Source organism: Merops nubicus, unplaced genomic scaffold, assembly GCF_000691845.1.
Source record: "Merops nubicus isolate BGI_N331 unplaced genomic scaffold, ASM69184v1 scaffold10176, whole genome shotgun sequence".
NCBI lineage: Eukaryota > Metazoa > Chordata > Aves > Coraciiformes > Meropidae > Merops > Merops nubicus.
The window spans coordinates 6,454-17,266 of record NW_008615620.1 but is presented as its reverse complement, the minus strand read 5'-3'; the positions used below and the strand labels follow the sequence as shown (position 1 = coordinate 17,266).

The 10,813-nt window shown below is 44.8% G+C and overlaps 1 protein-coding gene across 1 annotated transcript; it reads left to right on the top strand.

The window, feature by feature from the left end:
* Positions 1-1,240: 1,240 nt before the first annotated feature.
* KIAA1143 (KIAA1143 ortholog) lies at positions 1,241-5,827 on the top strand (the record flags this gene model as incomplete). The annotated part of the gene is made up of 2 exons (XM_008942579.1): positions 1,241-1,394; positions 5,616-5,827. Coding segments are annotated over 2 exons (366 nt in total), but the record flags the coding sequence as incomplete, so codon positions are not given.
* Positions 5,828-10,813: the final 4,986 nt, after the last annotated feature.

Genomic DNA, 10,813 nt, shown 5'->3' with positions numbered 1-10,813 from the left:
TGGCAGGGAGGGCAGGGGCAGTGGGACTTGAGCCACCTTGTTGAAGGCAGCCTGGTCTGAGGGCACCATTTTCCCTCTTCCCAGTGTGCTTTTGCATGTGTTTCCTGCTAGCTCACGTTTTGCAGGATGGTTTATGAAGGAGGCTTGTTACCGTCCTCCAGCGTGTGCAAACATCTGTTTTCTTTTTATTTTTCATGACTAAGGAAATTTAAATTTAAAGTTTGGTTCAGCATTGGCTGGGTAGCACCGTTTGTGCAGTTGTGACCTAGTTGTACTGAAACAAATGTTGGGATGATCCCAACCTGTGTGCAGCTGAAAACTGACCTATTAAAAAAAAACCAACCCAAACTCTCCCCACCAGTGGCTAGTTACAGCCTTGATTGGAATCAAATTTGTGCCACTGTGGATATACAAGTTACCTCTGAATGTTTTTTATTGCAAACAATGTGGAAATAATCCATGTGCAAACAGACAACTGGCTTTCCCCACTTGCTCTATTTGCCTTGGGTGTCTTTGGAGGTTCAACTCTAGTGATGCACAGAAACAGACTCTATAACTCAAAAGTTATAAAGTACAGTATATGAATAGAATCTTTCCCCATCACTGGACAAGATCCTTCAGGATATTTTAGAATGGAATTATGGGCAGGGCTCTTAGAGAAGGCCAGAATGTCCCTTCTAGCTGTAAATAAGTCCTTGCTAGCAAGAGAAAGCAAATTTTTCCATCTGCTAGCCCTTTCTTTTCCTCTTAAACTATATGATACTATTCTATACTCTAAAATTCTTAATATGTGAAATTAACCATTATTTTATTTATTATTATTATTCCCCTATATCACTAGGATATTGTGGATCTTCAGTTAAAGAGGTCTGTGGAAACACTAGCTATACTTTCCCTTTTAAGATGGAAGTTTTTAGTTCTAGTGTTGCCAGACTTGATGACGTTTCCCTCTTTGGCCTGATGCATTTAAGGTTTTTCACAGTGTAGCATGGCAGAGAGGGCTTGTGAGGTAAAGAACAGAAGGAATTGATGTCCTGCCTTCCAGGCTGTGGCTGTGGTGGTCTCTGAGTGAAGGATTCCACGCAGTTTGTTCTGGGGGAGGCTGTGTTGGGGGTGGAATCTGCATGGCAGGGGTGCTGGGAGGGGCTGGCACTGCCAGCTCTGCCCCCCGAGGGGTGTGGGAAGGTGCCAGCCCAGGCTGAGCAGCGTCTCTCAGCTTGGCTTTCCCTCTCCTGGGCAGAGAGAGCAGCTCCCCCTGGCAGACGAGGACAGCGGCAGCGACAAGGAGGACGAGCAGCCCCAAGTGGTGACCCTGAAGGAAGGGGACCTGACTGCTGAAGAGGCCATGAAAATTAAACAGCAGATCAAAGAGGCCTTGAAGGCAGACAAATCAGGTGAGTTTCCATCTACCTATTCCTTGCTTTGTAAAGCCAAAGAGAGATCACCCATTAAAGGGATACTTGCTCAGGTTTTACCATTTAATGTTAACCTTTGGTTAGTTATTTTGAATTTTTCACCTAAATAATTCAGACATAGTTGACATAAGTGCTCTGAGAGTCCAAAACCTTCCATTATCACACAGGGGGTGAGGAAATGCAGCTTTATTTTTACTTTTTGCTGACAGAAAGTTTGTCAGATTAAAGATAGCTGTTACTGTCCCTAGCAGAAATGTCTGGACAATTAAGAATATAGAGGTGAAACTGCACAAGTCTCCAAGAGAAAGGTGTTTCATAGAAGATGTGGACCTGTTCCTCTGCTAGCCATTGTGGCTATTTACAAATGGAGTTTATGGAGTCCAAAAGAGCTACCAAGCTGAATACCCAGTGATAAATAGAAGTGTGTGTGAGGGAAGTCACTGACCTGTGGTGGAAAAGCCTTTCCAAAGACATCATTGTGTGTTGTGAGGATGGTGGTGTGGAGTCCCTGAAGAACTCTGGCACCTCAGCTTGTTACCCCTCCAGCAATAACCTAATTTGGAGGAGAAATCCCACAGCAGTAGGTAGCAGAGTGGTGAAAGCCTCTGCTGTGGGGACTGCCACCCTCTGTGTGGTGACTGTGGTACCTGTTCATCTGCCCTTGCTGTCAATAGGAGCTCTTGGCCCCCTTGCCCTTTTCTGGCCTTGGGGAGGAGTGGGTGTGACATGTTCTGAAGGTGAGGGTGACTGGGCTACAGCTTTCTGAAGCCTTTTCTGAGTCCTTGGCCACCTTGCTCTCAGTCTGACCTCCAGATTTAAATCCCTATTTCTAGTCAGAGACACTATTTAGACAGCTGGTTAATTCCAGCTTGATAAAAAGAGTTTTGAATAATATCTTAATTTTTTTTTTTAATAATTGTCAATTCTGAAAAGGGGAAGTATAAATTAAGTTTCATGCTCCATGATTTGATTGTCTCTCTTGTTGCTTTTCTTGTTATCCCAGAGCTGAAAGTGAAATGAATTTAACAGGTAGTGGATCATCATATATAGCCCCAAATTACATCATGAATGAAATTCTGTGAAGCTGAACAGGTAGCAGGGAAGTAAATTTCCCAGTGATGATGTTCCTTTCCCCCAGGCAGCAGTGCTGAGGCCCTCTGAACAATCAGAGGGATCTGCTGTGAGTAGGAGCTGGTTGTTATTCAGAACATGGGCAGCAGTGGCACGTGGGGTTCTCTCCTCTCTATACCTGCAGTGATTGCCTTCATTTGAAGGTCCTTCTCTTCAGGCTTTGGTTTGGGATATTCCAGGATTTCCCACATCTCATTTGCAGCCTTTTTCCCTCACGGCTCCACGTTTTATTTTGGGCACCAGCAGCTCCTGTAGTTGCATTTTTCTGTTTCAGATGAGTGACCCTTCTGCACTGCCTGGGCAAAACCAGCTGCTTAATGTCCTGGCTGTGCTTAATGTGGCCTCCTGAGGCTGAACAAAGTGTAGTGAATTATGTACATTGGCTTTGGCAAGTATTGTCTCAGGGAACTTTCTTATTGAGGACTGAACTTTTCTGAGAAAACACCTTTCCATACTGAAATATTTTTCTTCATGGAGCACTGACTTAAGAGGGAGTCATTTTTATTAATTCTTCTTAATAAAAAGTCATTAGTGTTTATGCAGCATTTTATAAGTTGTTACTGTTGGTTCAGAGACAAAAGTGGCCTCATGAGAAATTAAATTTGCTCTAAAGAAAAGCTGGGAGGTGCTTTATCCCAGCACTCTTTACAGGCTGTGGAGTTGATTTTTGTGCTGCTTTTTGAGTTCATCTGCCCTCTGGGACACTGATAAGTGCAGGTGACCCAGGCTGGCAGAAGGTGTCCTTGCTCAGTCACAGCCTTCTGATATTCCTCTTGTCTCATGCTGCATGCTGGGGCTGGAGAGGGTGAGGTGGGAGGGGCAAGGAGAGCACAGCCCGTGCTGTCTGGGGTGTTGGAGCTCTTTCCTCAGCCTAACCAGCCCTTCCATCACAGGGTTCATGCTGCTCTTCATCATGGCAATCAAAGCTAATTTTACAGAAACTTACAGATGACTAAAGAAAAAAAGCCAGTAGACTAAGAGCAGTGTTTCGTTTTCAGACTTTTGTTTCTACTTTTCTTGTAATTTAGAGAAGAAAAAAAATCTTAATTTGTGGCTTCTTAAATGGATGTGACTTGGGAAGTGAGTTTTCAGCTCAATGCCTGCTTGAGCCCCTCTGAGTCCAGCAGTGGGAAGGTTTGTGGTCCAGCTAAATGCAACAATCACTGAGAACTGTCAGAATTTGACCTGCTGGTGTTAATCTCTTAAAATCCACTTCTGGTAAGAGAGACAATTTCTCCTGTGATGCTTTAATCTGATTGTACTTTACTTTGTGTGGTTCTTTTTATCAGAAATCCTCTTTCCATAGTTTGTAATACTGATACAGACTTTTATCAGGGCTCTGTTTGAAAAACAACCAACACTGAGATTGGTTCTTCAATCTCTTCTTTACATTGCTTAGTACAAGTGAGTTTTTGGAGGCCATGGATACAAACAAAAAAGCCAGCTGACATGTAGGAGCCTGGTGAAATCAGGAAAGGCAAAGTGAAGGGGTTTTACTAGCCAGAAAAGACAAATCTTAACAAATCAACACAAATTTCTTCTTACAAAAAGCACCTTCTGTCTGTCCTCCCTCTCTCCACGAGCTGCTGAGGTAGGGCAGAGCCTGCTGGGTGTCCTCAGCTGCTTGGTGGCTCTCTGAGACTGGCCTGGCCCTCCTGCAGAATGATCCACCAGTGCTACTGAGGCCCTGGAGGTCAGAGCTGAGCTGGGGGCTGTTTTGGTGGCATTTTTGAGCTTGGCTCTGTTTATGCACTTCACTTAGGAGGGGTTTAAATTCACAGTGCAAAGATACTTCTCAGCTTCTCCAGCTGGTAGAGGAGGTGAAATTATTTTGTGCAGTTCACAACATGGGTAGCTGGAGAGTTGGGAGTAAAACTGACATTTCTGACTTCCATTTTTCTGTGGAGAATGAGTACCTGGCTGTTTATCTGATTTATTTTGTGGATGTGCTTTCATTACCTTTTCATAGGCTTGGGTGTTCCAATTACCATTCTAAGAACATGCAGTAATCACCTTCTAGAGTGGCCAGTGAGGGTTTTTTGGATGCTCCTCATGCTACAGAGTGCACTGGTACTGTGTACAGTCTGTGTGCTCACTGCCTTGAGTACATCATCAATGGAATCTGCTTATAAGTGAGATTTTTCTTACAGATGCATTTTCTTGGGGGAATTTGGCATCTGTCATCCCTCAAATCTTGTTTAAGTTAAACAACTTGGGTTTCCAAATAAATGTTGTAGTTAAGTGACAATTAGTAAGGGAAATTATTTGATATTAAACTTCCAAACCCCAACATGGAGGTCCATTTTCTGAGAAAGCTGCTACGTGGTGCATTCCCAGGGGTTGGGTGGGATATCTTTTCAGAAATACTTTTCTCCCTCCCAGGATTTACCAGAGGGACTTCCAAAACTTCTGTACAACTCTTCAGGACAAATATTTTGCACAGGACCTGTGTTTCTTTAACATCCTGTCACAGATACACCATAAACATTGCAAACCACTGCAGCACGAGCCTTTGGGTCTGAGTCATGACTTCACATTGGCACTTTTCTTGTTTCCAGAAATACTGCCTTGATGTTACTTGTAGCTTTCCTCCTTGGCCTGCTGATCCTGGAAGGGACTTCTGTTGGATTTATAACTGTTACTTGCCCTGGTACAAGCAGAATTAGTTGTTTGGCATAGTTTGGTGATTTTGCAGGTAGAAATAAACTCTCAAACTCTCATCCTGTAGCTCTCTCAGCAGGACAGAGTGTAAGAGAAAAAAAAAAAAGCAAAGCTTTGTCTTGTGTATGTGCAGTGTGCCATAATTATGAAATAAGTGTTTCTTGTTGTATATTTTATGAGTAGTGTGGTGGAATTAGAGGATCCTACAAGTTGTCCTCTCCATTTTGAGGAGTGGCTGTGGCTGGACGTTCATCAATACAGCCTTTGTGGCCAGAAAATCTATTTTCCTCATGATTGTGTTGCATCAGAGGTCTCACTGGGCTTGGTTCTGGGAAACAAGATCCTAGTGCTGGTCTCTGTGTGTGTGTGGATACGTGATGAGTTCTGATTTTATTTTCTTTGTTATAGATGGTGAACCAGAACCTGCTGATGGAAAAATTATGTTCAGGAAACCAGCCAAACGTTCCTCAGAGAAGTCTTTGGACTTCAACGTGAGTTCAAGTAAGAAGATGAAAGAGGCAAAGAAAACTAAGAGAGAAGCCTCTACTTCTCAGAGCACAGCTAAGCAAGTAAAAAATAGCAGCCTCCTCTCCTTTGATGATGAGGAAAATGATGATTAGAAATGGAATCTTTTAAACATGTTTTACTTCCCTTCTTGGGCTCTGAGTAAGATGGAGGGCTTTCTCAGAAAGTGAAGCATGCTACCTGAGCCTTCTCTGATGTTCTAGTCCAGCTAGAGAAACATAGTCTAAAACTAGCCAGAGCTCAGTCTTTGCAGTTCAGATGGAACCCTGTGAAGAGTTTGTGTCTTTTTGCTAAAAGAGAATTTAACCACCTCTGTAAAAGCTATTTGAGGTCACAAATGAGTAGCAAAAAATACCTGTACATATCTAAATTTCCAGTCAATGCATTTTAAGATGTCCTCCATGACTAAAAATGTATTTCTTCTCTATTTACTGGCCCTGGTGCACAGTTGTGTGGTTTTTTTACCTGGTTTTGTTGACTTGGCCTTCAAAAGGGAGAGACTTTGCTGCAGAGCAGAGACTGGAGTTTTCTGTCTCAGCCTGACACAAGTTGGCACAACTTTTGCTTGTGTGGTTTGGCAGGTGAGATCTTTGTGGAGCCCCTGCTCTGAGTGAGCCTGGGGTGGCTAAAATCCATAGTCCTGGTCCTGCCTTTGGGGAACACACTCAAAGAACCATCAAATCCATTTCAATTGATTGTGCTAGCAAGATATAATTTTTTTTTTATTGATAGTATCAACTAATGCAAAAGAAGGATGCCTAAAAACTTGGAGATGGGGCACTGTGGTTTTCAGAGTGATGGGCTCCATGGCTTGGTGGCTTTTGCTGGATTTTTTTAAAGGATATTTGTTCCAGTGGCTAACTATACATTCATAATTATTTGGGATCTCAAACAGCTTATTAAAAAAAATGTATCTGAGCTGTGGAAAAGCACTGTTTTGGTTTTCTTCAAGTAGGAAATTGTAAAGAGGAAAGGGAAGTCAAGAAACCTTGTGGCTGTGACACCAGGTTCACAAATGTCCAGTTGCTGGAGTGCAGTACACTGAGAGGGACCATTTCTGGACTGTTCATCTCCCAGGATGTGCTGAAATTTGAAATTGCACTGAGAGCTGATGGGACTGGGGAGAATGAGGTGCTGGAAGTGGGACTGGTGACTTTCTTTGGCAGTGTGGTGTGTTCTGGAACCATGTCTCTGCTGCAGAGGTGTGGGGGACGAGGCAGTGGAACCAGTTCTGCTGCTGCCTGCCAGGACACTGGGAATTATTTGGGCTGTAAAGCTTCCTTGTGGAGCAAATTTGAAGTTGCTGTGTGAAACAGCTGGTTTTAGTTTGTTCATCTGGTATTAAACAATAAAATGTGTTTTCTTTAAGTGGTCCAAAGGTATTTGATTGACAATTTCAGTCCCTAAAATGGGGTTTTTGGTCAGCTGCTGATGAAGCCTCTGGTGAGTGCTGCCTGTCTGTGTGCAGTGCAAGGTCAGAGTCAGGTCCCTGTCCTTTGTCACACTGATGGGCTGAGTGCCTGTTCCCCTGATTTTGAAGATTAATATGTCTGTTGTCCTTTCAAAAAACTCAAACCAGACCTATAAGTGGCTGTTAAAGTCTTGCTGCAGCACTGGGCTGATGCTGGAACTGCCAGGGAGGGGCAGCATGACAACCAGATTATTCCTCTTGGGGTAGGAGTTGGAATTAAATAGGAATATTGGAATTAAAATGTGTTGGTTTAAAATACATAATCTGTGCTCTGCATGTATAAAAAGGAAAATCAAATGTAGGAAGAAGAAATATGGACTCAGAGGTTCCCAGGGATTAATCTTTCCATTTATTTTGTGTACTTAAAACTTGTTTGAACCTATTAAAAAAAAACTATGTACACCCATGAGAACTTCTGTAGCATTAGAGTATACTGGAGGATATTTGGGCCTATTTCAGCAGCTGAGTAAATACTCTGACTTGCTGAGACTCATCTGAAAGAAGGAATTAACCATTGACTGCTTACTTAAACTTTTCTGGCTCTGTTGGTCAGCACAAAACCAGAGTTGCTTACACATTTCTCAGGCAGCCTGGGAGCTCTTTGAGCTGGGAGGCAGTTTAGGAGACATGGCTATCAAGAGATAAATGCTTGCCAAGGATCAGAGGGAATTTGGATTTACCTTAAAATTAGAGAGGGCCTCCCAAATGTGCAGCTGATTTGACATGTTCAAAATAAGATTGAAGTCTTGCCTGAGTCTGGTTAGTAATTGCTTTTAAACAAAAATGACTGTTTCTAGGGAAAGACTTGGGAGACTGAGGTCCACTACAAAGAGAGTTACCTCAAAATCTCAGGTGCAGGACTTTGGCTAAGTCGTGCTCCTTGCCCCACAGCTTCATGGCAGAGGTCTGGAATGCAAACACATTAACTGGGTTTCCTTGGCAGTCACAAAAGGCAGGTTGTTCTTCAGGGAAGGAAAGGTGGATGTGCAAACCCAGTTTTTCTTTTATTCCCACTGCAATTTGTGGTGCTCCGACCAGAAGGAGACCTTTGTATCCATTGTGTTTCCCTCCCAGTTCACCTAACAATAACTAATTGGGTATATTTAAGAGGTGTGAGCCATGCACAAAAGCATTTGAGTCAAGTAGTGATGTGAAAATTCAATATTCTTAATGTGACACACCAGGAGAGCTACACACATGCTACCACCTCCCCGTGAAACCTCTGACTGAGGGAACAATCACTTGTTCAGTCAGGGAAGAAAGGTGAAACTGTCTTAAGCAATCACCTGCCTTAAGCAGTGGGCCATGGAAAAATAATTGCAAGAACTTTCCAATGGAAGGAAGAAACCAAAGCTGACATGGAACATGAGATCAGCACTGGAATGGAGAATTGGGGCTTTTTTCTTTCTCTCTGTCTTCCCTGCCCTCATTTTTCCCTTTTGCTTCTGTAGTGGGGAATGTGGATGAGTTTTGTTGGGTTTTTTTTTGGTGGAGCTTGCTCAGCTAAGCAGGAGAGAAGTGCTGTGGAGGAGCAAGGGGAAAGTAGCTGAGGCTTGTTACCCAAATCTTGGTCAGATGTGGCCAGTTACCTAACAGGGGAATCTCGTTCAGGTTTTATTAATAAAACCCTTGAAATTTCCCAGTTTATTAAGACTCTGAAACATTTATTACCAAACCTGCTGACTGCAGTAGTACTGCAGTGGTGAGTGCTTAGAGTGGAGGCTTTTTACACTGCAGAGGTGCTTGGGTGTCCTCAGGAAGGGTCAGATGCTCTGTCAGCTTTCTCTTGAAGACACAGAATCTAAACAATAGGCATCCAGGTGGACTGTGAGGAACACTGTGGTGTGGCAGAAATGGCAAAGAAGTGGGACAGAATGAGCAAGGAAACACACGTGTGGGTAGGTGCCCCCAGGATTCCAACCCTTGGTTCCATTTCAGGCTTGTCTGATAAGGTTCATTTTTTTTCTCAAGTAAAACCCAATTTGTTGTTCTGTTGTTCATTGTCACTGCCCTGAACAGGAGGGGATGAGTTGGGTCCTACTCTGGTAGTTTTCCCAGGAAGGCTCATTTGGAGGATCAAAGGCTGTGTTTGGCAGACACTGAGCACTGTATTTAGCTGGCTTAATTACACATTTTTTAACTTTCACCACAGGAGTTAGTGTCTTTTTTCCCCCCTGCTTCAGCACTTAGTGCTGTCAGGGAGCTGCAGCTCTGCAGCAGTGGCCTCACCTCAGCTGGGTGTTGCCTTGTGCTGGGCTCTGCTCCCCAAAAACACAAGGAGGTGAAGCAGTTTTTGGAATGCTTCCCTTGGCTGCAGGGAGCCAGCTGCCCTCCCAGGGGCATCAGTGTGCCTGAGGATCAGTCCCTGCCCTGGCACAGCACCCGTGGCAGGCTCAGCAGGTGCCTGCCCACTGCATTGGGTGAATAACCTGGAGCCCTCTCCTGGGGTGAGGTGCCATGAATCAGTCCCCTGTGCTTTCAGCCAGCAGAGGGGCTGGTGTTACCAGCTGCCTCTTCAGTATCAGCCCTTTATTCCCATTCCTAGAGCAAAGTGTGAATCTGCAAAGAGATTTCTCATCTCATGGACCTCTCCTTCCACCCTGCTTCCTGCAGAGGCAGCTACAGGGGGAGCCCAAAGAGCCAGGGAGGAAGCACCACCTCCTCTAGACTTCCTCAGGATTTTGAGAACCTAGGAAATCTCAGAGCCTGACATACTGGGAAACATCACAGAGTCATGGAATGGGTTGGGTGGGAAGGGACCTTCCAAGGTCATCTAGTCCAACCTGCCTGCAGGGAGCAGGGACATCTGCAGCTAGAGCAGGGTGCTCAGAGCTCCATCCAACCTCCCCTGGGATGGTTCCAGGGATGGGGCAGCGACCACCTCTCTGGGCAGCCTGGGTCAGGGGCTCACCACCCTCAGCATCAACAATTTCTTCCATCCCTCTAGTCTGAATCTCCCCCTTTTAGTTTAAAACCATCCCCCTTGTCCTGTCACAACAGGCCCTGCTAAAAAGTCTGTCCTCATCTTTCTGACAGGCCCATGAAGTCCTGAAAGGCTCCAAGAAGGTCTCCCAGGAGACTTCTCCAGGCTGAGCAACCCCAAAAGTAACTCCCTCCTGTGGAAAACGGATGAGACCAGTCGGGGAAGTTACTGAATTTCACAGCGTTTGTGCTGCTGTCACTTCTGATTTTTGTGTTGGAGGGAAAACCAACAGCTGGCAAAAGCAGTTTTTCCTCCAGTCAGGAGCTGCAAGGTGGTTTTGGTGCCATTCCAGTCCACGTGGCAAAGGATTCCTCTTCCTTGCCTCCCGTGGCAGGCTCAGGGCAGTGCCTGGTTCGTCAGGGCCATGGGTGAGAGGGAGCTGGCTGGGAGCAGGCAGGAGGGGCAGGAGGAAGGTGTTGTGGAGCCTCCACGGGTAACTGATCACTGCACGCTCCTGGTTTTGATCTCATGAAAGGGGGGTTCCCTCAGGGACAACACACAACAACGAGCTTTAAAAGGGCAGATTAGAAAACGCCGAGGAAAATGGTTAACAGCAGGCTGAAGGGCAAAGAGAAGCACTTAAAAACCAGCCAGATCTGCCTGGAGGCTATTTAAGAACACTGTATT